The 26,517-nt window shown below is 41.1% G+C and overlaps 1 protein-coding gene across 5 annotated transcripts; it reads left to right on the top strand.

Moving 5' to 3' along the window:
* The first annotated feature begins 8 nt into the window (after positions 1-8).
* Positions 9-26,147, top strand: SNAP47 (synaptosome associated protein 47). Of its 5 annotated transcripts, none has more exons than XM_019616198.2 (6): positions 210-3,036; positions 3,148-3,312; positions 5,731-6,286; positions 10,577-11,061; positions 14,926-15,056; positions 17,582-18,025. In XM_019616198.2, the coding sequence occupies exons 2-6, from the start codon at positions 3,246-3,248 to the stop codon at positions 17,627-17,629; spliced, it is 1,287 nt and encodes a 428-aa protein (XP_019471743.2). In that variant the 5' UTR covers positions 210-3,036; positions 3,148-3,245; the 3' UTR covers positions 17,630-18,025. The 5 variants fall into 5 exon arrangements, with proteins under 5 accessions (XP_010710586.1, XP_019471745.1, XP_019471743.2 ...); XM_010712281.3 differs by lacking the exon at positions 17,582-18,025 and adding an exon at positions 23,563-26,147 and having other exon boundaries at positions 212-3,036; XM_010712284.3 differs by lacking the exons at positions 210-3,036; positions 3,148-3,312; positions 17,582-18,025 and adding exons at positions 9-89; positions 23,563-26,147.
* Positions 26,148-26,517: the final 370 nt, after the last annotated feature.

Below are 26,517 nucleotides of genomic sequence, written 5' to 3'. Positions count from 1 at the left end.
AAGGGGTGCGCAGCGGCGCTCGGCTCGGCCAATAGAAGCGGGCGGCGGGCGCATGCGTAGAACGTCGCTGCGGGCTGCGCTGCTGTGAGGTGAGTGCGGGCCGGGCTGGGGCTGCGGACGGATGGAGGAGGTGGGGAGGTGAGGGGTGTTTAGCTAGGGTTTGGAGTGGGTAAAGATGGAGGAGTGTGTGTGTGGGGGGGGGGGGTCTGACCTGCTTACGTAGGTGTAGAAATTATGGAGGAGGTGTTTCTGTCCGAGGGGAAGTGAGGGGGTTTGCCATAGAGCTGTAGCTTGCGGAGAGATGAGAACTGTAGTGGAGCCTGGTGTGAAGTTGTTGGACAAAAAGCGATTTTTATCTTCTCCTGGGTCTATGTAAAAAGAAAGAAAAAGAAAGGGGTGTCATCTGCTCGCTGAGTCAAAGGAGGCCTTGGGTATGAGGGGACCTTTAAGATCGTACTGTACCTACCCCTGTCTGCTGTGTTGTTTTTGTGTCAGCAGGTGTCTGTGTTATATTTGGGGTAAGGAGAGGGAAGACTGTTTTTCATAGTGGGGAAAAGGGACGAGGAAGGGAGGGAAGTATATTTTTATGGGTGTGGAGAGGTCTAGCTTGGGGTAAGGAAGAGAATAGTGAGCCGTGGAGGTGGCAGTTGGGTAGGAGAAGGGAGCGAGCTGTGGGAGGAAAGGTGGGGAGAAAGAAGGACTTGCTGCTGAGGTGGGGTGGGGGACTGTGCAGTTTTGGCTCCTTGCTACAAGAATGACACTGAGGCCTAGGAGCACGTTCAGAGTAGGGCAGCAAAGCTGTGAAGGGTCTGGAGTACAGATCTTAAGGGGAGTGGCTGTGGGAACTGGGGTTGTTCAGTCTGGAGAAGAGAAGGCTCAGGGGAGAGCTTATTTCTCTCTACAACTGCCTGAAAGGATGGAGCAAGATTGGGATTAGCCTCTCTTCCCAACTAACAGCAATGGGGCTACAGTTAATGGCTTTGAGTTGTGCCAGGAAAGGGTCAGGCTGGATATTTAGAGAAATTTCTTCGCAGACGTTGTGGTAATGCATTGGCACAGGCTTCCCAGAAATCACTGTCTCAGAAGACATTCAAGAACCATGGAGATGTGGCACTGAGGGATGTGATTTAATGGATATCTTAGTGTTCTTTCCTAGCCTTAATGATTTTGTGACCCTGGGAGGAAAAAGAAGCAGGACTTGAGAAGCAGAGTTCTATCTGTGTTTTGAAATGGAGGGGTCAGGGTCAAAGGGGAAGCTGACGAGTGTTAATATGGGTAGTGCAGATGCTGCTGTGGGAAGTGAGGCAGCTTGTATTTAATTAGATGTAGGAGGATTTGGTGGAGTTTTGATCTTGAAGAGGGCTGCTTTATATTAGGCATGCAATCTGATTTTGAATGGTGCTGTGTGGAGCCAGGAGTTTGACTTGGTGATCTTTAAGGGTCCCTTCCAACTCAGGTTATTTTATGGAGTAGCCTCTCAGCCTTCAGCCATCCTTTAGTAAGGATCTGTCGGTCTTTTGGAGCTAGGGAAGATGAATCTCACAGTACAGAGTTACTGTGAATCTTTACCTGTTGTATTTCTGGGTGGGTCACCTCAGAGTACATTGTGTCTTGTAGCATTGTTAGGGGAATGGCAAAGTTACAAACTTGGTGGGGGCAGCACGTTAAACATTTAGTTAAAAAGGACTCACTACTTGACAGTCCTTATAAATGTTCTTAAAATAAAAGTAGCTGGGCTGACAAAACTGTTAAAATTTGTCATTGTGTGAGATGGTACCGTTTGGAAGTAAACGATGAAAGGTAGAAGAGCTCCATAAGATCGTTATGAAGGAGGACCAAAAGTAAACATCAATACATTAGAGATGTGTGGAGAAGGGTTTTGCAGTTAATTAGCAAGATGAGAGGAACCTGTGACTGAGTTCTGGAGGCTCTGAGGTAGGCACATTGTGAAGGGATGATTTGCTTGTGAGCTGACAGCATCTTCTCAGGGCGTATGCAGCATCTCCTCACACCTGTGGCAATTAGTAATGCTTACATTTCATTAAGTGAGCTCACAGCACTTGGCAAGAGAAGGTGAGTCACCTTCCTTTTATAGAATCAGCAACCACTCGTGTATTAACTAAAGAATTTGGGCAGTGTTGTGGTGACAGTGTTGGAAATAATCCCCATCTCATTGCTGCTGATCCTAGTTCTTGTTGTGTGTGGTAGTGCACTCTGTGAAGGGCTGCTGTGTCAGAGATGGAGTAGAATGTGAGTAATGTGCTGATGGGAGAAACTGCCTGGGTTATCTGCTGGGTGGACGAAAGTGTAGGCAAACTTCTGTTTGTTCATAAGGCATGAAAGAATTCATTGTGAATTCATTTTAGTTGGCTCCTCCTCTTCCACTGCATAGAAATGGAGCTTTCTAAGGAGTGTAACTCTTGTAAATACAATCAAGAGTTGGTTTATGAGATGGCCAAATAGAAATATCCTTAATATTAGCTCAAGGAGGTCACAGTTATGAAAATACTAGGATGACAGTATATCTAGCAGCTCAGGAGCTATAATTGCAGGTTAGTACCATCAGAGATGTGTAAGATACAATATACGAATGTCAGAGGAAAAGCAAATATATAATGCTTTTTTTCCAGCTGACTTCAGATGGTTGTGCACATCTTTGTTTTTGTTTGATGCTGTTTAAATTTGTCAGGTGTTTTAATTAAACTCCATGAAGTCTTGTGTTAAATTAATAGCTCGCTGTTGAATGCTTTTAAACAGCAGCAGTGTTGTGTACCGTGATATCTGTTTTGCTTGTTGAATGAAATAATCCTTGGTTTTCCTCATGTGGGTTTTCATTTATCCTATGATTAAATTTCTTCTTCTCTGAAGGGAGGGAGGGGATTAAGTTGTGCAGAGCCACTGCTAGTTAAAGCATGATTATGTTGGGGAAAAATGTACTGAAACAATAGATTTAATTAGCAAATAGACTTTTGTGTGGAAATTCTGGCCTCGGGCACAAAAAGAAGCTGACTGTCAGCAAAGCCTCTGAGCTCTCAGGTGAGTCAAAAGTCATATGACCCAAGGCACATGCACACAATATATATATACACCAGTCAAGTGACAGCTTTGTTTCTTTCTCTGGTCTGAGAGGACTTTTTTTACTCTTAGATCCAGGGGTAAGCACACCTTCTTTGTTGGATACACGTAGCTTTATTTCACCTGCTCTCTTGGGCTTTGAAGAGGAAAAGAAAACATTTTATGTACAGATGGACAGATTTGTAAACATAGCAGTACCCAAAAAACTGTCTGAGGTTTCTGCAGCTACAGATAAAGGTAAGGAGCTTGAGAGATGGTTTAGAAATGTACTTGAATGGCACAGCTGCAAGACTGTGTTTGTTTTTACATTTATACTAATCATGAGCAGGCTTCAAAGGAATGTTTTAACTGAGTGTTGGTGGTTGTATGTAGGACTCAGCCTGTGAAAACAGGCTCTATGCTGAGATTTTACACAAATTTGAAGAGCTGCTTGCTTGTTAGATGTTTCTCCTTGCTGTAGGTATGCCTTTGTGAAGACGGCTGTTGCTGTTAGCAGGGACTAGGAGTTGTTTCCCAGTTGCCACTTTTCTGATGTGCCTGTCCCAGCAGCGAGGGCTAAGAAACATCCTTTTTGCTTTCTGCTATCTCCTGTGATCCTCTGCAATGTACATCATCTTTCAGTGCCTTGATTTCTTTATTATTTTTATTTATTCTTTATAAAACAGCACCTGAGGGGAAGAGCTTCTTGTTGTAGGCAGCATGCTGGTAGTTGGATTTTTCAGAAAAAGGCATAAATAGCAAACTTCATGCTCTTGAAATTGGAGAGGTGGTGGTGAAGACCTAAACGTGACATGCTTGATGGATAGGGAGGTTGCTGTTTGTTTCAATGAATTTCATTTAACTTTGCAATATGTTTAGAGCGTGAGAAGCTTGAGGATGAAATACGAGATGTTTATTTTGGTTTACTTTTTGTTGGCTATATATTACTGTTACCAGTACTTCTGAGAGAATCTGAATGCTGCTTAAGTGTGTATGCTGTCTTACAAATGTGCTGAGTGGGTGACAATTTCAGATCTTTGAATATGTGATATTAATGAGGGGGAAGATACCTCTGAAAATGTTTTATTGAATTGCAGAAACCAAAGTCAGTGTCAAATCCAGACAGATTCAGGCAGTTAAAGCTCTGTTTGTAATTTGTAGTTCCTGTTTAACAAAGCTGTAATGTGATTTAGTTTCAAGTGTCAGTGATTTTAATAGTAATGTAACTTTTATTCTCTTGCACACATACTGGTGTAGTTGTCAATTATACTTATAGAAATTACAGTATCAGTCTGGCAGGGGGTTTTGTAGAGCTCTCACTTTTCATTTATTGTGTCATCCAAGTAACTGAGTACCTTGTGATAATGCTATACAATGTAGTATATCTGTAAATTATGCTACAATACATTCAAGACTTTGAGAAGAGTAAGAATGAATAAGCAAGTGATTAAATAACCATTACATAATGGTTGTTCATAAGGAATTAAGTCATGGAACATAACTGGTCTTTAATACAATGGAAGCTAGCACTGTGAAGGAGATGTTGCAAGAAACAATCTGACTCTTTGGGTACAAGAAATATCTTTGGGAATTTGGGAAGAGGTGCACATCCAGATATATTTCATTTAATTTACAATTCCAAACTTGAGATTGTTCTGCTTTGATCAGGTCAGGCCTTAAAGCACATGACAGCTCTGTCTTTGCTTGGATTTGAGATACTGATGAGCAAGCCTTATGGGATTAACTTTGCATCATCAGGTAGCATCACAGGCTCTTAGGAAAACGTGGGCTGTCAGAGGTGTAATGAAATTGCCATTGCCCTGGTGTTGTCAGTTCAGCTGAGCAATCAGTTCCCTTGGCTCTTTTAAGCCTCTGCCTGTTCTGCTGCTTGCTCTGCTATCATACCTATTGAATTGCTCCACGTGCCAGGCCAGCAGCACCTCTTCCCATACCTCTATGGAATCTTTTCTATCTGAGTGTATTTATAATTTGTTCTGGGAATATGTCAGCTAAGCATTGATAGCTCAGAGTAGGAGGAGAAGGACCAGCTATTTCATGTCACTGTCATGGGTTTGTGTTGATGGCCTTGTTGATGCTTTCTGGATTTTCTTTATATGGTGATGAGGTGGGGAATGGAAGACTTCTTACATGATAGCTTCCCAGGAAAAAGGGATATGTGAAAGACTCAAAGTTGATGAAAACTTCGTGGTTCCTGTTATTGGTAGGTTCTCCACCATGCAAAATTATGAACATGGGTGCATGAATGTGGAGTAATCTAATTAGAAAACACCTGCCCTTAGAGCAATATCCAGTGAGTTAATGCAGTGCTCATTTGAAGTTGATACTGCTGTAAATCACATGCTGAAACGTTATGAGAACATTCTTAGAAGGGGAGGCAGTGCTGTTATGGAGCAGATGATATTACTGGCAGCCCTGTTCAGAAAGGGTGAGGTGTGTGTTTGTTTGTTTTTTAGAGGAAAATAGTTAGGAATGGTTTCCAAATTTTGTAAACCATCTGCAGCAGTTTCCAAATCTGTGTTGTGTAAGTACTCAGAAGGATATAGTGAACGTACTGGAAACCAGCTGTGGATAAGATTCATTATTTGAGTGTTTGTAATGTTAGGTTTTATATGTTGTTAAGGATTCTCGCCTAATTTTTTTCCACTTTCATTCTAGTTTCTTTTTCTGGCTTTGAAGGTGTTGCTGCTGTGGAAGAGGATCTGAACAGCGAGCTGATGAACGAAGACATCCGTATCCACAGCTGGCCTTGTTCTTACTACTTGGACACCAACAAGCAATGGGTCTCTGGCAGACTCTCATTGACCCCTGTTGCCATCAAATTTACAGCTGACAAGACTGGGGAGGTTTTGGTCAACTTCCATCTTTCTAGTATCAGTGAGATCAAGAAGGAATCATCAAATTTAATTTTCAGCTCTCTTACCATTTTGGAGAAGAACACCAAGCACTGGTTCAGTTCTTTGCAGCCCAGCAGAAATGCTGTGTTCAACATCCTTGAGCACTTTTGGAGGGAGCGGTTGCTGTCAAGTGAAGGCACAGGAGCAGAAGCAGCAGCCTTGCAGACAACAAAAGGAAAAGAACTGACTGGGTTATTGACTGGGTCGCAGAAAAGGCTGGAGGATACAGCGAAAGTGCTGCATTACCAGGGCGAGCAGTTTGATAACATCATGAGAGGACTCAACAAGATCGAAGGGGATATGGATGTAGCAGACAGGTATGGTACTGTAGCATCTTCTGAGCCAAGTAGTGGTTGTGGGATTGTATGCCATAAAAGAGAGCTACAGAAGTCTGTTGGAAACCAAAGTGATGATTTGCAGTAAAAGTTTAAGCCTGTGATGATCTCTCGTCGATTTAGTTCTTGTTGAGATGTTGAGCAACATCTTGATGTTGCTTCTGTATTTCTGTCTTTCCTCCTGTCTAACATTTCTTCTCCCTGGATAAATTATTTCCATATGTGTTCTCTGTCTTTCAAATGACTTTTCAAGCTCTTCTGAGTTTTATTTGTGATTGGCAGAAATGTTCATCTTTGAGAGATCTCAAGTCTTGTTATGAGAAAATTGAAAACTAGTTACAGGAAAGATACAAATTAATACCCCTGCTGAGTGACACACTCTAATTAATGATTTTATCAGGTGTCCTAGAATATAGATAAGTGTAAAATATTAGAAGTTTCTTTCCTAAGTCATGGAGTAGCCTATGTTGCTGTTACATAGCGAACACAACCGAGGTTTGGCTTTTCTGGTGGTTTGTTTTGTTTTTTTCTCCAAAGGAAATGATGAATATGGCAGGTCTTCCTTCTTGGAAATAGTTTCCTAGAGTTATCAGGTGACAGCCTCAAAATAATCTTTGGTTTAGCTAGACTGCATTCGTTTTTCTGTGAATTCAACTTCAAGTCAACTCTTGAAGCTGCTCTTGTATGCAAAGTGTGTAGTTGAGGGCTTTGTATTTGCTGTTAGGGGCAGCAGTGAGGACTGTGTGGTGCAGATGCTGTCAGGGAAATGGCTGTAGATGGAATGCAATGATGGAATATTTGTGGTAATCTCAGGCACTCGGTGACTAATTGTTTTTGAAAACAGAGTCTTAAGCATTGAACTTAGGCAACAGAGCGGAGCTGTGGTGAGATGTTGTGTGTCTTTGGCTGTAGCAGAACTCATGAACAGTGAGTGGTTGGTGTCACAGAGTGTTTCAGCTTCTTTATTTAATGATTGCCATTTAAAACGAGTTACTCTATTTTGTGTGTAAGCTGGACTCAATAGCAGTCTAAAATAGACAAGAAGATTAGTAGTATTGTCATGTTTGAAGATCTGTAGCTATGAGTGTCTTTGTGGAAGCTCTGACACCTGCATAAAGAAACAAACCCACTAAAAGTTCAAACTGGTTGTTCTTGGAAGAAGCATTTGTTTTTAGAAAGATATGTCTCAAGGAAAGTGTTGATTTCACATTGATTTTGGTGATACTCCTCGTGTCCTTTAATGAAAAGCCAAGACAACGGAAAGCTTCAGCAATAGATTTTAAAGTTTTGTAGCAATAAACAAAGAGTAGGAAAATAAACAGCTGCTCATTGTTTTTGGAAGAAGGTTTTGTTTTGGGTTAAGATGTGCTGGGAGGTATTGCTTGTCCTGCTGAATCTGAAGAGCTAAATGCTTTGATTTTAAAAATGGAAAAATAAAGGAAGACATTGACCAAATGTTAGGTGATGCTTTATTTTATCTGATCTGTGTGGGTTTGAACCAATTTCCTCACAGACTAACACAAAGTTGGGAGTCATAAGCCAGTCTGTTTTCCCTTTCACATGCTTTTTAGGGAATTCTAACACTTGTTTTAGAATACATTGTGTAGCTTGATTCAATAAATCCATTCTCCCTCCCACTCCTGACCGAGGGTCTTCTAGTAAACAGATGACATCTTTCTTCATCTTCCTAAACAATGTAGAAAATGGCTATGTTCAAAGTTCACTTGATTGTTGCATGTTGGCTAATTCAGACTATTAACATAATTAAATATGCAGATGTATCTTATCTCTCTAACTCTTGCAGACTTTAGAGACTTACTGAGAAATAACTATAAGGATGAGATAATTCAGGGCCATTGTACACATGTAAAAGATTTTGTGCAGACAGGTATTAAGAGGGAGCAGATTTCAACGTGTATTAGTTAAAGTTTTTAATAGCAACACCAATATGGTGGGGTTGTCTTTGATAAAACAAGCCAGGCTCCTTTTTCTGTTTTCATATGTTTAAAACTTTGATTAACTTTGTGCCTTTATGTGTGGGCTTTTTTGGGATTATTAATTCTGTTCTTGTGTGGGTATATACAGCTGCTTTCAGTGGAACTGTGTGCAGATAAGCAGAACAGAGTCTGACATGCTAGCAGATGTTCACAGACCAAAAATAAACTGATTCCTTATAAATGTATTGCTATGAGAGGACAAGGTACTCTGGTTGCAAACTTTCATGTGTATATAAAGACTGATGTCCTGGTTTGTTGATACAGGGGGGTGACTCCTCCATGGAAGGCCAGAGAAGTTGGCTGGAACCTTTGTCAAGGCTGCACAACAGAGAAATCTTGACTGTAAATCAGACATTGCACAGCCAGGAAGTTGGTCCCTTGGGAAAGGAGGGAGGGGAGAACGAGGGGATAAAGGGATAAAAATTAAAGCTAAAACCTATCAAGAGTAAATTACCACAGTGTAAATAGAGGTTTAGATTTGTCACACTGCAGCTGTTCTCAGTAAGTAAACACACGTGCTCTTTTCTCACCGTAAATGTGATGAGGGAAGCTTATACTGCAGTAGGAATTTAATGACTTCTCATAGGTTTGGACGCAGGCATAAGCTGTCATTGACCTGGAATACCTTGTTGTAACTCTTTCATTAACCAAGAGGCCAGAAAATGCACTGTGCTCTGTAGGAGTGAGATCAGGTCAGTTTCTGTTTAGTTACGACACCTAAGTCAGTGCATGGCTTTTAATTTGGAAGATGCTGTGAGCTAGCAGTGCTTAAAGGGTTTTTTCACTCTTTCTTCATGCTGAACTTAAGTTGAACCTCATACTTTCAGAATTCAGCCCTAAATCTGTGACACTGTGCCATTTCAAATTGTGTTAGTGCAGAACTTTGTTACGTCTCTTTCAATGTGTCTTTTTTTCCCCTTAAGGAGTGTCACAGCATTTTCAGAGGGCAGCAGAGAGCTCCCAGACCCATTGCTCATCTTGCATGCTGTCAACATAAATATGATGTCCATGCTTTAGCTGGGAGTATACTGTTAAAGCAGTTCATTCTGCCTCTGTCTATGTGGTTTACACCCAGGGTGCTTTCTTTTCTGCTTTTTCTTGCAGATGGATTTCTTTAAGTAGGTCTGTTTAGGAGCTGGTGCGTAACTTTGGCTAGTAAACAAGGGGTTCAGTTAGTTTCCACTTTCAGATTGAACTGTATTTAAGTCAAATTAAACAGGATCTTAAAATTGCAAAGTCTTCTGTAGAGGCATTCTGATTCTCTCATGGAAATTGAATCGTTATAAACAATATCTCGAGGGCATCGTTGTGATATGTATTTCATCAGGCATACCTTCTGTGTGAATTAAATAAAGCTGACTTTCCAAAACAGCAGTGAAGCACAAATACTTTATATTTCATTCCAATAAGGCTTGTGTCTCTAGGATTTATGACAGTAAATAGTCTTCTTTAGTAAGGACAGTGTTTTGTTAAATTGTAGTTAGTTTGGCTTCATAGGGGCATCTACTGTAGCACCTGCCTGGTCATTGGCAGGGTTGTTAGAGCAGTGGAATGGAACGAAATCAAATCAAAACCCCCTTTTCATTCATTCCTCCCCACCTCCTTTTCTTTTTTCCTGCGGAAAGGATGCCTAGGAGGCATAGACCTGATGAGATCTGTGATACTGATCTTTTTTGGGACAGTATCACGTGAAAGGATAATGGGCCAAGCTGACAGAAAATGTAACAGAGGGATCATATCCAGTATTCACAAATTCTTCCCTCTGGGTGTACATAGAATGCACATAATGCCTTTCTTGTCTGCATTTGTTGAGCCTGTGCTCAGAACTTTGTACTCGTGTTTGAGCTGGCAGTGGGAATTTGGGACTGGGGGGCAAAGCGAAAGGTGGCATCAGCCTATGGGAGGGAGGTAGAAGGGAGTAGTAAAAGGCAGCAGCAATGATGACCAAGTGTGGAAATATTGAGCTGAAAGGCAGTGTTAGCTGAAGAACAAATGGTTGTAAATTGGCCTGAATAAACCCAGTTGGAAGTTGGATTTGTCACTTCTGAATGGTGAGATTCTGGGATCGCTTTCCAACGTGTTGGCAAATAAAGGAAAGCTGTTGTTGAAAAAAGATGGATTGTGGTAAGATGTGAATAGGATTGAGAAGCAAAATAGTGGAGGGCTGGAATCAATATGAAGAGTTGTTTGTAGATGCAGTAATTTGCTTTCAGCTGGTGGGTAGCACAGCCTTCCTACTGGCTTTTCCCTTCTAACACTCTCTTCTCTTCGCTAGGTTGTTGACAGAACTCGAATCTCCTTCTTGGTGGCCATTTAGCAGCAAGCTCTGGAAAGCACCATTGGAAACGAAGCCAAAGGAAACTGCCACAGTTTCCGATTTGAAGAACCAGGAAGGAATCATAATTAGAATTCCAGTTATTATCACCCACAGAACAGACTCAAATGTGAAGCCAGGAAAACTCACGCTCTTCGCTTCTGGCCTGGAAATCAGTGACTGCAATTCTCAGGTCATTCACCGGTTTGAATCAAAGGATGTGGATGATATCAAAGTTCACACGCCGTATGAAATCAGTGTCCGTCAGAGGTTTATTGGGAAGCCTGACACCTCTTACCGACTCTTGTCAGCAAAGATGCCAGAAGCAATCTCTGTCTTAGAGATGCAGTTTAGCAAGAAGATACAGTTTTTAGAAGATGCTCTAGGATTTGTTGGTGCCAGGAAGTCTCCTCAGGTAGATTTTGGCACCTCCATTTGGCAAGCAGGTATGTGACAGACAAAACAAGCCATCCATAATTGCTATTGCCAGTATCTAGTGTTTCTAAGTAGCTTTCAAACTCTGAATGGAATATTCAAGTCCTCTTTACCCTCAGCCCAGTGGTGAGGCCACAAAACGTAAGGTAACAAAACATAACTACCAGTTGACTTCAGGCCCTTCTGCCAAGAGAGCAAGGGTGAGGCTAGAGCTAACAGAAGTGCTGGGGACATTTGAATATGGTTGGATTTACTTTCTCCCAACTGCACTAGCAAAAACTCCAGATTCTGAAGCTGAGGTGTCTCTTGAGGGCCTGACAACTAGAATATGCCAAGCTGTCTTTAACACTGTAGTCTCAGCTGGTGTTTTCACCAACTCCACAACGGTTTGTGAAAGGATTAACTTAATTTGAGTTTCAACTACTGGGCTGTGTTTTAACTTCGGTGTCATTCTTTTTTCCTGTGGTCACCAATTCAGTATTGTGCTACTCCTGGGAAGGGTTGTTAGAAACCTATTCTCCTCTTTTGAGTGTGTGCTTCTGAGTCCTCTGCTGTTACTATTTTTCCTTTTGGCAGTTTGCAACTGGAAGCAACATTTAATATAAAAGGTTTACAACAGACTTCCAGTCCAGTGAGTTTTCAACTAACTAAAAAGCCAGCATTTTTATTTCATAATAAGTGAAAATAAATGTATTTATTTAAGAAGTTCCATTGTTTGGATTTAGAAGATTTTAGGTTTCAGATCAGGTGAAGGCATAATTTAAATCACTGTTTAAAAAAATAAAAATGCAGGAGAGGCTTCAACTCCTTCACAACAGTAAGAATGGAAACCTTAAGCTATTGCTACTTCTAAAATTCTGGAAGAGTTGTGTTTCTGTTCATTTCTTGTTATCGAAACCTGAATTCATTTGCAAAGCTGATGAATTTTTGTCTGTTAAGAATTTATTTCTGTCAACATTTCCAAATCCTTTTTTTCTCCTAATTGTTAGTGACCAAAGAGCAAATCAGTGGATGGATTTATTCTCAGTAAATTAAAGTAGAAAAATGCTAGACTAAAACAATAGGCAAAACTAATTCTAAGCACAAAGCTACAACTGGATTTCAGCAGGGAGGATCATGTTCTCTTGTTGACGAGTCATCAAGGGCCATAGCTTGGAAAAGCTTGTTAATTTTTAGGGAAGTCTCTGGGCATCTGGCACTGAAGTGTCGGCACAACAACTTAGAGGAAAAACAACCTGCTGGTTTCTTAAGCACTGAGTTATTCCAGCAAATTGGTGTTCAGTTCCTGATGGTCTTAAGCCTGGTTACATAAAATAATTGGTTATACAGCCCTACTGTGCTTAATTTCCCCACTGCTTTGCTCTGTTTGCATCTGAGTCAGTGAGTCAAGGATATTGCTCTCCTACCCCCACCTGCATTCTGGCTGTTTAATTTGGAAATGCCAGCAAAGAAAACGGGAGGTTATGGAAATCCTGACTTGTGCAGCTCCACCAAAAACCCTTGTTTGTTCCTTCCCTGGTGATGGCTGCTGCCTGCAAGATGTCACTAGATGGCAGTCACAGACTGTGCTTTACCCAATGCTTATTTTCCATGGCTGTTCACATGCTGCAAGTACAGATGATGATGGTTATTATTGATCTGATTTGCTGCTAAAAGCAGGGGGGAGTATTCTGTATTATGTCTTTGAGTCTGCATAAACTGTGTGCGTGATTTCAGGTACAGCAAACGTTGATTCAGAGGTGTACAGGAGAAGTAGAGGTGGCTGGTAGTGTTCTGTGCTGCAGGCAGTGCAGCTAAGGGATGTGAACATTTCCACAACTGTCATCATCTTCTCTAGATCCTGTCTGCTTATGCAAGTCCTGCCTTAAAGCTGTGCATGTTGCACATTTGTATAAATAACTGCAACAAAACTGTTTTTCCCCAAAAGTTTTGGCTTGATTAAGCACTTCACAAATTCCTATTCTTATACCCACTCGATTATCTGAAACAACTTCTAGCTACTTTGTACTTCTTTCCTGACTGTGTGTATGTTTGTTTTTGGATCCAAGCTGCAAAGAGTGTTTAAATGCTGGAAGGAGCACAGAAGGGATTGTTTTGTAACAGAGGCAATTCTGTGACAGATTAATTCCAGTGCTTTCCTCACCATTAATGGCTGATAACAGTTCCCCTAGACTAAAAGACACAAGAAATCTTTGCTTGTCTAGGGCAGTGCTGTCTTAATCCTATAGCTGGAGACTGGCATTTACAGCTTTAGATCTCTTTCAAAACTGCTGCCTTTTCCCTGCTTAGCCACAGTGACTGTGTTTTCATTCTTAGGAGTTTACAGCACTTTGCTAGTTACTCTGTGGAGGCAGCAAGTCCTGCAAGCCAACTGGATGTAACAGAGCTAAACAGAATTGTTTTACTGCTTTTTAAATATTTCAATATTTCTGGCTCTTTATTCATTCTCTCCTTCCCTTTTTTTTTTTTTTGTTGTTTGTTACTAGAAATTGGTGAGAATTGTCAGATCTCCTTCCCCTGTTCCGTTCTTTCTGTTTGCCTTTGTCATGTCCCCCTCCTATTCTTGTCCTCAGAGCTTAATGGGAGTGAAATGAACAGATTTTTTGCTTTTAATGAAATAATTAGCATGCAGGGACACTCAGCTGATAAGAACCATGCAGAATCTTGTCTGGCTGTTCGCTGCCATAGGAAGGTCTGTCATTCCCTCCCTACTTTCCCTATTGAGGGAGCCCATGGCAATAATATACCATAAGCAGTGTTTTTTCAGTGCCTGGTTCCTAGCCCTTCCAAGTACAAAGAGCATTTGCACAGAGTAACATAAGTACAATGAATGATTTGCTTGTCTTAAACCTTGACGGTGTCTGAGTCCAGTGAGTCTCAGACTGATAACTGAGTATGCCCAAGGATTAAGAAGGAGCTTGCAGTAATTACTTGAGAGGGATTTAAGGTTTGGTACTTCTGATTTAGATTTTTGTCTCTGTTTTCATGGAGAAGTAACACTACCCCAGGGCAGTTAAGTGAATGCTGCCAGCCAGCCAGCTGGGCACCAGCTTGGGCCTGGCAGGGAGCTCTGACTTGTGATATGCTTTCTGGCCTGATGTCCTGAAGATTTGCTGTCGTTGTCTTGCACAGGTCAGGCTGTTTGCTTGCAGGTGCCAGTGGTAGCATTAGCTTCCTTCCTTCTCAGTCCCTCTTTAAGTGGGAGAACTTTGGAGATGTTTGGAGCGTCTCTAGGAGCCAAGATGTGTGTCTTGGGTGTTTAGAAGCCATCTGCATCAAAAATAACAACCTTTCCTTGCAGCACGTCCCTGCTACCCCACTGGGCAGTATCAGATAGTGCAATAGGAGCTGATGCTTTAAATAAAGGACAGGTGGCATGTTACACCAGGGACTGCATTCATGCTGCCTAGCTGGGGGTGGCTGTTAGCGTCAGTGTTGCCCTTCTGCTTCAGGGGTTCACTGGCTTCACTCTTTGGCTCTGTCTGTAGTCCATCACTTTTAAATTCTTTAATTAAAAAGATTAAAAAGAAGCAACGGGTGGAGGTTCTTAGTTTATCTGATCGAAATTGCGTTGCTGCTGCTTGCTGTCTGTTCATATGCATGCCCACAGCCCAGAATGAACTCATTCTTCAGGTGCAGCCTTTAAGAATGGTCTTTCAGCAGCATGCTTACTTGTTCAGGCATTGTACAAAATACAGCTTGAATCTTTCCTTGGAGAACTTGGCTCAAAAAACAAGGATGGGTCTGGTGTATCTGAATGAGCTTGTCCTCTTGCAGACTGCTACAGAGCAGAGTTCAGCCTGTTTGGTTCTGCACTAGAGTTCCCTGTCATTACAGGAGATGGCAGTCTTTGACCATGGGAATTTCTCTTTCAGCCACAGGACTCTTGGGAGGAGTGGTGCAGCCCAGCTCTCCAGTGGGAGGCAGAGAGGGAACCGACAGTGACCAGGTTCAACTGCAGAAGCATGAGAAGATCTCTCAGGAGGAGGCAAAAGAGCTTAAACAGGTATAAGTCAAGATAACTGACTTGGTTTTCTCCCTCCTTATCCTTAGCAACATGCATTTTCTCCCTTCATCAGAAACGTAGTAACAGAATCATAGGGATTGGAAAAGGACCTCTGGAGTTCATCTAGTCCAACACTCTTGCTAAAGCAGATTCCGTGGAGTCAAGTGGTAGTCATTGTCCTTAACAAAATACTCACCTCCCTAAACTTAAAAAATAAAAACTCCATCAAGTTTGTGATTAAAATACACTGACAACTTTCTATTTGTTCTTAGCTGTTTTGGACAAACTGGAGCTTATTGGCGAAGTATATCAAAGAGAGGGTTAATAGCATAAGGAAAATCTTTAAATTTAACCTGTTTTATCTGAAGATTGAGAAGATTAGCAGATCATTTTTTAGCTTGTGTGTTTTTCCCTTTGCTATTTTACTACTTTTGGTGAGGAGTAGTAGTTCTGACAAGAAGTGCTCTGCTCAGTTTTGTGAATGTTTCTGAAATAGGTGAGTGTTGTGAGCACACAGCAATGAATTAAGCAACTAAAAATGAAAACGTCTTGCAATATATTCATAGATAATCATGAAGAGTAACCAAAAGATAATTGGGTAGGTGAGAGTTTAACCTTTGCAGAAATTTTGTGTGTGGGGTGGTGGACTAGAAGCCTTGTTAAGTGGCCAGTGTTATTTAAAACAAAACCCTTTGATGATTAACTGAAGCCTGAGAGACAATTCTGGTATTTATTTATACTGCACCAAGCTGAGAATTTTTAAACCAGTTAATGATTTGGGGTAAACTTATGGGCAGGGGTGGGTGGGGAGGGGATCTGAATGCCAATTGACAGCGTATGAATTGGCCTGATTTTTTTTTTTTCCCCAGTAATTGCTGAGCACCTGTTCCTTGAGAATCAGGCCTTTTTAATCATCATTCCACTCATTAATAGTTTTAAAATACATTCAGTAATGCCTATTAAACTCCTGTTCATTTTTCCTGCTAGAAAATGCCTCATAAATGTACCCTTTTAGACCCAAACTTGCTTAATTAACCAAAATAATCAAGATCTTTTGACTGAAATATCTAATTTGGGCTTTTTCAGAATCAGAATGAACTAGTCACGTTCTAATTGCTCTCTCTTTTCCTCAGCTCTTCGAGAGCTCGTTTCTGTGATCTGTCACTTTATCAAAAAATAAGCATTTTCTGATGCTGCGTTGACCTTTTGGAGGGTTTTGAGAGACTATTACTCAATCAGAGTTGTACAAATATCAGCAATCCATTAATCATTTGTACACGGACTTTGTGCAGCTATTAGGTATTCAGAAGGGCTAGTTGTTCCTCTCTTAAATGTCAGCTTTTCAGCACTATAATTCTAATTTGCAGCCAGACCCAAAAAAGCTGAATATTATTATAGTAAGGATTATTGGTCATGTAATGCTTTTGAAGGCACACATTTTGCTGTATCTTGCAAGAAAAAAGACTCTCTAGGAATGGCTTCCCCAGAGCCAGTTCTTGACAGCTGAACAGCAAACAACCTTGGTCAGTACTTGATGTTATCAAAGCAGTTGGCTGTGAATAGAGAAGCAGAGGAAATATATGACGGGGAGTTCAGCATCTTCCAGCAAGCTGTGTGAACTGGGGATGAGGCCTCCTATCTAGTACAGACTGGTGTTTCTAGCTGTTGCCAGGAATTCTCCAATACGCTGCTTTTTTCTCAGTGCTCTGGAGCTTAAAACAGAATCAAGTAACTCCGTGGTGAGCTTTAGAGAGGAAGGAGGTGTAAACGTAAAGAAGGAAAGTGTGATCAAAAATGAGTAAAAGTGGATTTCAGAGGTGTGGTGGAGGTTGAGGATCAAGGGCAGCATCATGGTAAGTGCTGCACAGAGCCTTCTACCTATTGAGCCCCCATTGTTAGGGAGGGGAAGGTATTGTAACTACATCCCAGAAGGACATTTAAGTCCATAAGTCATTTCAGCCCTCGGCAAGAACTTGTCTTACATTGTTGCAGCTGCTTTCAGGGAGTCTCTTTGCACCACTTCAACTCCTGCTTTGTCTATCGGCAGCAAAACATTTAGAGAGCAGATAGTGGAAACAGTTACGAAAGCAATGCATTAACACGCATTGAAGTCTATGACATTTGCCACATCACACTTCATGGGTGAATTAAGTGTGTTGGAGGTCCATTTGTTTAACCATAGTGGGTTTTTTTCTGAGCAGTTTCCTTTATTGGAGATTCTTTGGTTGTCTGTAATGTAAGCATTTTTTTAATATTAAAAAAACCCCACAAAACAGGGCCAACACCCGAGAACCAAAACAAACTCACAAAGCCCACTACAGCTCTGCTATGTTCACCTAATTACTTACTATGTGATTAATAAGTAGAACTTGCTGAATTGGAGAAGAGAAATTTGCAATGAGCAGATTAACTGTTGATAAGTCTTTTCTCCTCTCCTTCAAAAAAAAAAGAAAAAGTAGTTGCCATGATAATAGCAGTTATTTTGCAGAAGGAATTGTTGAATGATGCTAAATTCCTCCCATTAGAGCTGGAAGCGCTGGATGGTCTGCGGTTGTGACTGGGTGCCTGAGTAAAAAAAGACCTCACCAGGACGTTTGTGTTGAAAACACAGTCTTTAACATAATACAGAGTGGTGATGTGAGCTATGTTCCTTAGCTGTGCTATAGAGAATGAAGAAAGAAGCCTGCACAGTTCCTGTGGTCTCTGGCTGAGCCTCTGCCTACCGCCTTGCTGTGGCTGACATAATGGCAATGGGTGTGGGAGGGGATGCAATAATATTAGCTTAAGAGGAGGGGGAGTAGTTCTGTTCTGTAGATTTTGGATTTGTTTTGCCAAGCCAGTGTTTTCTAATTTCCTAAACTCTTCCTGCCAAAGAACTGTTGTCTTGATATTTAGTGTGTCTGCACATTGTGTATGCCATGAGGACAGATACTATTAAAGAAGTTAATCCCACAACATCTGGAAAAACATCACATCCCAGTGCATATCTTTAGCATTTACTTCCTAGATTATTCTATTTCAATCTTTTGCTCCATTCAGAGACTCTTGTGTGTTTAGTTACCCTTCTATCATGCCATCATCTCAGGAAATCACAACCGTTAGGTCAGAGAAAAAGAGTTTTGTGGAGGAGCTGTTCACTCCAAGAGCTAAATTCCAAATTTGCTCATAAGATGGCCTCGTTCCATGGCCAAGAGCAAGCAACAGGCAGCTGATCTAAGCAGCCATGTGTCATGATCGTGCCCTGGATTTTGTTTATGAAAGCACAATCTGGAGAAAGAGCTGAGGTTGTTGTAACAGTTGCTATGCATTTGCTTGTGTGTAACTTAAATGTTTTGTGGTACCAAAATAAAAGGTGATAGTGATTCCAGTGAAACTGGCTTTGTCACAACTGCTTGAATATATATATATTGAATGCTTGAATATTGACTGCTTGAATATATATATATATATATATTTTGTCTAGATGAGACCAGTGCCACCCTCAGTGCTTTGTACCTGGGGGCCCTGGGCAACCTGGTCCAGTATTAAATGGGGAGGTTGGTGGCCTTGCCTGTGGCAGGGGGGGTTGGAGATTCATGATCCTTGAGGTCCTTTCCAATCCGGGCCATTCTGTGATTCTCTACTCCCAAGTAACAGAGAAAGCAGATAAAATCAGATTTCCATATCAGTCCAGAAAGAAAGAATGGGGAAATCAGACACTAAGAATAAGGTAATAAACATAAACAAAATAATGATCTTTTTGTGCTATTCTAATAGCCACTGACAGAAATGTAAATCCATATTTTTTTTTTTTGTTGTGCAAGTTACTCTTGTTACATGAGGCTTTGACAAATCTCTTTTAGTGGATTATACTGCAGTGGTATTGCAAGCTGTTGTTCCTTTCTGCCTCCCAGCTCCCCTCCAGGTGCAATAGGAGAGGATGTCCATAGGCCCCTTATTTATTTCAGTATACATCACTCACTTCCTAATGTGGGTCTGAGCTTATAATGACACTTCAGATTAGATTATCTTAAGTGCAGTCCCACTTTTCAGCTTTCTTCCATTATATTCAGCACAGAGGTGAAGCATTGTGTCAAAAGATTACAAGTTATGATCATCAAAACCTCTTTTTACACCACACTTCAGAATACTGTGACAATTGCTTCCTAACAGGTGAATTTGGCCTGGAAGCCTGCATCCAAGAGCCATGTCTGGTTTTCTGTACTCTGCTTTCACATTCAGCCCTCATCTGACTTGCATAGGGAACGTGAAATGGGTTAATTGAGGATTTCAGAGAGTTCAGATTCAATTGGAAATACTTTCTGCACTCTGACTCTTTTTGTATCTTATTTTTACCACTGGATGCTCAGTGTATTGAAGTGCTAAATCATATTTCACGAGCCTTAGATAACTGTTAGGATGACATCTGGAGACCTAAACTGAGGTCAGGTCTCCGTGGTAACACCTTTGGCATGCAGTCTTTGTGTGGTTGATGCTTTGGGTTTAGGCATCAGGTGATGTGACAAAGTGGTAATAGGATTAAGTACTGAGGAAGATCCTGGGGGCTTGGAGTCCTCTGCTGTCATTCCAGCTCTGTCTGCATGGAAATTGTTTGCAGCCTAGCTGATCATTTCAGCCCTTTGTTCAGCAGAAAGGGAGAAATGGGCAGTAGTTGAACTCCTTGAGCAGATAAGCTAAATCACAATCTCAGTTGCATTGCCCAGGTTCCCACAAGTTTAATGAGAATTCAGGGTTGCATAGCTCAGGTGGGCACTTGTTCATAAAGCAAGGCATAAGTCTGCTATGGTTGAACACTTGACAAAGGGTGTATTTCTGAACCTTGACAGGGTGTATTTCTGTTTTATAACTTTATTAATTAACAGTCTGTTAAGACAAGCAGTGCATAGGCAGATCTTTCAACGACTTAGCATACTGCATTGAGTTTTTGGGATATATTTGCATTGCTGTTTTCACAGTGGCAATTTTGCACATGGGAATACTCAGTAACTCACCTGAAGTGCACAGAAAACGTGTGGCAGAGCCAGAGAACAAGTCAGACTTGCCAGATTGTAATATGGTGACACAAATTTGAGGCTGCCTCATTGCAAGATTTACCAGTGCCTGATGAAATATGCCTTTAAAACGCATCTTTGGTGGGATCGTACCTGCCCATCCACTTTGTGGTTGGTTCATGGCCCAAGATATGTAGTGGTACAGAAGGCACTGCTGCTGTGAGCAGCTGACAGAACTGAAGCAGTGGTTGCTAGACATCTTGCCATCATTTCACTTTGCAAAACTAGCGACCAGTTTTGGCCAGATATCAGATTCTAGTAACTTTTGCCATCAAGCTCTGTGGGCTGTGTGGGAAATGCATCTTAATACTTTCAGATCCCTTTGCTTGGAGTAGCAATGCTCATCTTGAACAGTCGAAGCTGTGCTGGACAAAAGGGTTAAGAGATTAATTGCCAGACTGTTTAAGGCAAAGAGAACGAGCAGATGAAAGTGAGCTGCTTGCCTTTTATTTTTTTCATGCAAGTATAATGCACAGTCATGGCCTGCTGTGTTTCAAAGCAGAGTATAATTGGCAGGTGGACTGAGCAGAGCACTGTAGCTGACTGAATTTTCATTTTACTGCTTTCGTATTTTAAAAGCTTTCCTGTTCTCAACAATTGTGTCTTTTTCTGTATTTTAAATGTGAAGTATGCTCTAATGAATGCGAAGCCTATCAAAAGCAATCGGGTTTAGAACTAAAAATAAAAATGTTTTTCATGGCGAACCTGGACCTTTTTTTTTTTTTTTTTTTTGCAAGATATGACTTATAAATTGTATGCTTCTTGGAGAGGTGGGAAGGGGAGTGTCCCTATTCCTTTTCTGCATCCTTTTGTGCCAGTGCCCACCTTTGAGTAGGTGTCATGGAGGAAGCACTGATCTTCTGCACTCACCTCAGCAGATCTCACAAACTAGGATGGGCTGGGTGAGGACATGAATCATGAAAGCTGAGCTTACTACGCTGCAGTGTGCAGGGACATGTTGAAAGAGAGGAGAGACCTCATTCCTAAATTACCACCAGGATTGGAAAATTTGTTGGTGTGGAGTCTGAAATCTGGTAGGCGCTTTGTTAGATGAATGTGGAGGCTGGCCCTGCTCTAAACCAGGAGAAGTGGACCAGAGGGCCTTTAGAGGTCTCATCCATTCGTAATTATACTGTGACATGAATGCAAGACTGCAGTCAGTGTTGCTTGGTAGGATTTATTCTGTGACACTGTCCACTTTATGCATAAGTATTAGAATTTCAAAGCAGGGACTGAGGTGGAAACACATTCTAACTTCACAAATCCAGGTAGTTAATTCCTTAGGAGGGGCAAGACCACATCCCAACCCCATTTTCTGGATCACACACAGGGTAGAATTGATCATGTCGTTTTTCTTTTTGGTGCATATCCTACACACATCTACTATCTCCAGTCTGGGGAATTCAGGCTTGCTTTACTCTTACAGTGGTAGGAACCTGAAGCATTTCATTTGGGATCGAAGCAGAGTTTTCTTCACTTGTAGTTTTGGTTAGAACAGAAAAAGGTAGATTAGGCTTGATCCATGATTTGCTTTGTATTTTTGCTTTGGCAGCCAAATTGCAAAGCCAGTTATTCACGCAGCTGTATTTCTAGCTGCTTGTGATTTATGGAAAGAGCTGAGAGATATTTTATGAGATAAATCCCACTATTGTGGCTGACATCCAGCCTTAGTCAAAGAATTCTGACTGCATAAAATTCCCCTGCCATTCCAGTTAGATATAATATTCCTCGCTGCTTTTCTCAAACCAGTAACTTACCTAGCTTCAAACAGGGGGATTGCTATGGAATTCAGCCCCATCTGTGGAAATAGGGGCTGCTGACATTTCATAGCAGTTTTCTGAGGGCTGATGCTTTCTCTAAAAGAAAAGCTGCTCTGTGGTTCTGTGAAAAACAAGAACTGGGTTTGCCAGTTATGAAATCAGTAAAATAATAGTTAAACTAGTGTATAGAGTCTAATTCCTTTTCTTGTTTTACCAGAAGCCACAGATCTATTGTGAACTACACAGCCTATAGTTTTAGTATCTTCAGTGACATTGTGTAGCTGCTTATGTACCACTACAGTTGATGATGTGGGCTGTTAGAGCTGAGAGTTTTTTTTTCTTGGGGATTATTATTCAATTGCTCATATTAATGAGGCAACGTGGAGCTGGCTGTGGATGCCTAAGGAGGCAGATCATGTAGACCAGTAGTGATAGCAGAGACAGCTCCTTTATAATCTGAAGGATTTGAGAGGTTGCATTTCCAATTGATCTAACATGGCATAGGTCTGCTTTTCAAATCTCCCTTACAGAGTCAAGGGAAGACAGCTGGGTCTTGCCCATCAGGCAAGTGCTTTAAGTTCATACCACCAGGTTTATTAAGGGAGTAGCCAGAAGTGGGAATAAAAGGTCGTGCTGTAACTCATGCCTTAAGAGTGCTGCTGAAAGGAGCCTGTGTTACAGAGCAAGAAATGAAGATCATAAAATCACTGAGGTTGGAAAAGACTTCTAAGATCACCAAGTCCAGCCTCAGCCATCACCACCATGCCCACTAAACCACCTTGCTCAGTGCCACATCTACACATTTCTTGATCACCACCAGAGATGCTGACTTTGCTGCTTTCCTGAGCAGCCTCTTCCAATGCATTGCTGCTCTTTGTAACTCTGCTATTGGAATCAGTTGTGTGAACCAATGACAGCTGAAGTTTAACAGGTCTAATAGGTTCAGTGTAGGGCATTGTTACAGATGTCTTCTCCCCTTAGGAATGCATCAGGTTGGCTTTCTGCTTTCACTTCAGAGGCTTCAGCCCTTTTTGGACTAGTATCAGCTTTTTCAGACAACAGAGTTTCTTGGTCATTATGGAGTAGCTCAGGGTGTTTGTTCACATTCCCACATACAATTGGTAAATTGCTAAGTGTATTATAAATTGGCTGGTTGGCTGTATAATGTTTAGAGCCTGGAAAAGAGTTGTTGGAGGTGCAACAGTTGTTCCTCATTTTCTCATCTGAATATACATCCCAGGGTCCAAAGGGAACTAGGTGATATGATTGCCAAGCCACACTCTGTCATATTGGAAAAGTCATGGTGATCAGGCAAAGTTCCTGGTGTCTGGATAAAGGGAAGCATTGCTCCCATTTTAAAATGGGGAGGAAGGAAGGAAAGTCCTATTAACTGCAGACCAGTCAGCCTTACCTCTGTGCCTTGTGAAACAGATCCTCCTGAAAGTCATGTCAAGGCACACATAAGACAGTGAGGTGATTTGAAACAGCATAGCTTCGCCAAGGGCAGACTGTGCATGACCAGTCTGGTAGGGCTACATCAATAGAGAAGGGAAATTTGTCCAGAGCACTTCAGGGCATGACTACAAATTATTTGGTCATCCAGAGCAAAGAAGTAAGTAACTGCCTTGCGTCTGTTACACTGTCAAAGAACCACATGGTTTTTTGCTCAAAGCTCTCAGTCTTTTCTTCCAATAGATACTGAAGAAGTTGAAGAGCCTTGCCTTGGAGACAGAAGCAGAACTGGAGAGACAGGATGAAGCTCTGGATTCCATCACTACCTCCGTTGACCGTGCAACGCTGAATATCGACAAGCAGAACCGCAGAATAAAGAAACTGACGTAGCACCCAAAGGAACCAATGGGGGTGGCATCACGAGGAAGAGGGGATCAGGGAATAGTATTTTTAAAGACTGTTTCTGCATAGACACTTTGTGTGGGAGCTGCTTGCGATGTTGTCTGGAGTGCGGTGCGGTTGATGTCAAGTTTCTGAGAGTTCTGAATGCGTCTCCAGACTTGGATGGTGATGGTTGGCTGTTTTAGGATGAAAAAGCCCAAATCTTTTAATCACGGGTGAAACAGTGATAGTGGATTCTTGACTACAGAAGATCTGTAAATACAAAGGGATGTGATTTCATCTGAATGAACTTTTATGCTGCTTTTTATGTTGTTGCTTTTGAAAGGTTTGTTGTTTTTTGTTTTTTTTTTACTGCAACAAAGGAGGGAGAAATGAACTGCACGTGAGACTACTTTAGATGATTACAACCTATTAATTCTCTATTTCTTGCAAATAGTTAATAGCTGAACTGAGGGCCAGATGTCCAACCGCAAGTCATTGAGGCTTTTTTTTTGTGTGTGTGAGTTAATGCTGAGGTGAGCAAACGATGGTGATAAAACCTTGTGTTCACTGAACGAGTAGTTTTAATAAATTTCAAACGTATTTTTAATGTGCTCAGAAATTTTATAAGAATAATTAAGGATTAGTGGCCACAGCTGTTGTGCCATGTCCAGGGAAATCAAGGGAAGAATTTTAGTTAATACGCATGCATTGGTACAGACATTGACTTACTGAAGCATTTCTTTCCCATTGGATGAATATTTTACTTACTTACAAGCAGTAAGTGTCAAAGTTAAATATATGCTGCTTCTTTCCAAAGAGGGATCGCTGATCTTGATGAACACCTACACCTTTTGCTTTATTTTTCACCTTTGTACCTCCGAATTAATGAAGGAATTGATTCTGGAATGAAGGAAGGTATTTTTTCATGGATGGATTTATTCAGTGCATCTCTTGTAGTTCGCTGTGTGTATTGTTCTCTTGCACATAGTGGTTTTGTATTTTTGATAGTGGTCTGATGGATTCAATGTCCTCAGAACATTGTGAACATAGCATTCACTTAGTGTGGTGCCTGCTTACTTTGTTGGGCTTGGGCTGCCATATCTGATGGAGGCTAGTGGAAGGCATTTGTACCTTTGCATCTCTGCCTTCAGTTTCCAGGAATCTCCCATGCACTTTTCTCTGACTCTGAATGGAAACTTCATGTATCCTGGGGAGCATCGTCTGGTTTTTGTGCATCTGCTCCACATTCATAGGTTGAGAGGCCAATGGCTGGAACCACAGGCACCTGCATATCATTTTGCTGTTATGCATCTGTCTGCCTTCTGATTATTATTTATTTGCACTAACTGGTGATGAAACATTTCAAGACTTCTTTTACTTCTGCATTTCTAAAATAAAAGGGAATATTGCCAATTGTTGTCTAGGAGATTTTGTTTACAGTCAGCTCCACTGAGTCTGCAGGACAGTGGAGATGTTTTCCTAACTTACTGGATACTGTGTTGGAGGGATTCTAGGTAATGCAGCCTATGACAGAGTATTTGAAAGGCAGGATTGCTTTTTTTGCCCATTTCATTGAATCCTGCTGTTGGCAAGCTATTTTCATTCAAAATAGCCTGTTGTAATCTCTTCTTTTTCTCCCCCGAGTGTTTTTGTATTAAAAATATCTTCTTGTATTGCTCTCAAATACAACCTGCAATATTTTTAAGTAGTGAAGCTTTGAACTGTTTATTCTACTGATAGCTGATGTGAAAATTTCCTGTTTCAGAGTAACTCAGCCTACTTTATAAAGAAATGCACAGTAGATCACGTAGAGTATGTTGTTTTCAAGATCTTACTCTACCTTGTTTTGTATTGCTTCATATTAGCTTATTAGTATTGGAGGAAGTCGTGCTTCTGCACTGCAAGTCCTTCATTTACAGTCAAAGTTGTTACTGGCATGCACTTTACCTATTTGCTGAATATGGTGATTATATGTACATACACTGTGTAGTGTGAAATAAAACATTGTCTGGGATTCTCTTTCTTGTTTGTTTCTGATACCTAACTCACTGTTGTTTTACTGTGAAAGTATGTTTACATAACTATGTCATGAATTTAAAAATACACTTTGCACAAAATGTACGTTAACTGACCCTGGTGCTGACTGGGAATGGATCTGTACACTGAATTAGTTTAGATCAAGACTGCCAAAAGCAAATGCCAATTACACAACATTTAGCTTAGCATTCTTCGTGCCATATTTTTACTGATGTAATTTTTATCATGAGCTGTTGCATCTGACACCATATCTGTGATTTGTGTTAGTCTGTGTCCATGCTAAAACAAAATTGTAATATGATTTGTAAGTAGTGACCCATTCTAGAAATGTACGTTTACCTCCTAGAAGAGTTTCAAATGCCTGGAGGAGTTTCACTCTGTAATTTATTAAATATATTGAACTGGTATCTTCTGTCTTGTATTTATTTGACTAAGAAGTTATGATGGAAAATGCTCCATCCTCCCCCTTTTCCTACTATGGAACAGAACCTAAAACTTCTCATAGGGCTATGTTTTAAGATAGACAAAATATAAACTGATGGAATGTTATCAACATGATTATAGAATTGTAGGATGATTGAGGGTGGAAGACTACTAAGATCACCAAGTCCAAACCCAACCCACCCCCGCTGTGCCCACTGACTTGTGTCCTCAAGTGCCACATCTCCAGGTTCTGGAACACCTCCAGGGATGGTGACTCCCATCACAGTGATCACCCACATCATGAGCTGGACAGAGAGTTGGATGAACAGGATGAACAAGGTATATGATACTTGG

This window comes from Meleagris gallopavo, chromosome 6, assembly GCF_000146605.3.
Source record: "Meleagris gallopavo isolate NT-WF06-2002-E0010 breed Aviagen turkey brand Nicholas breeding stock chromosome 6, Turkey_5.1, whole genome shotgun sequence".
Taxonomy (NCBI): domain Eukaryota; kingdom Metazoa; phylum Chordata; class Aves; order Galliformes; family Phasianidae; genus Meleagris; species Meleagris gallopavo.
The sequence above is the reverse complement of the archived record's forward strand: the minus strand, read 5'-3'. Positions and strand labels throughout refer to the sequence as shown.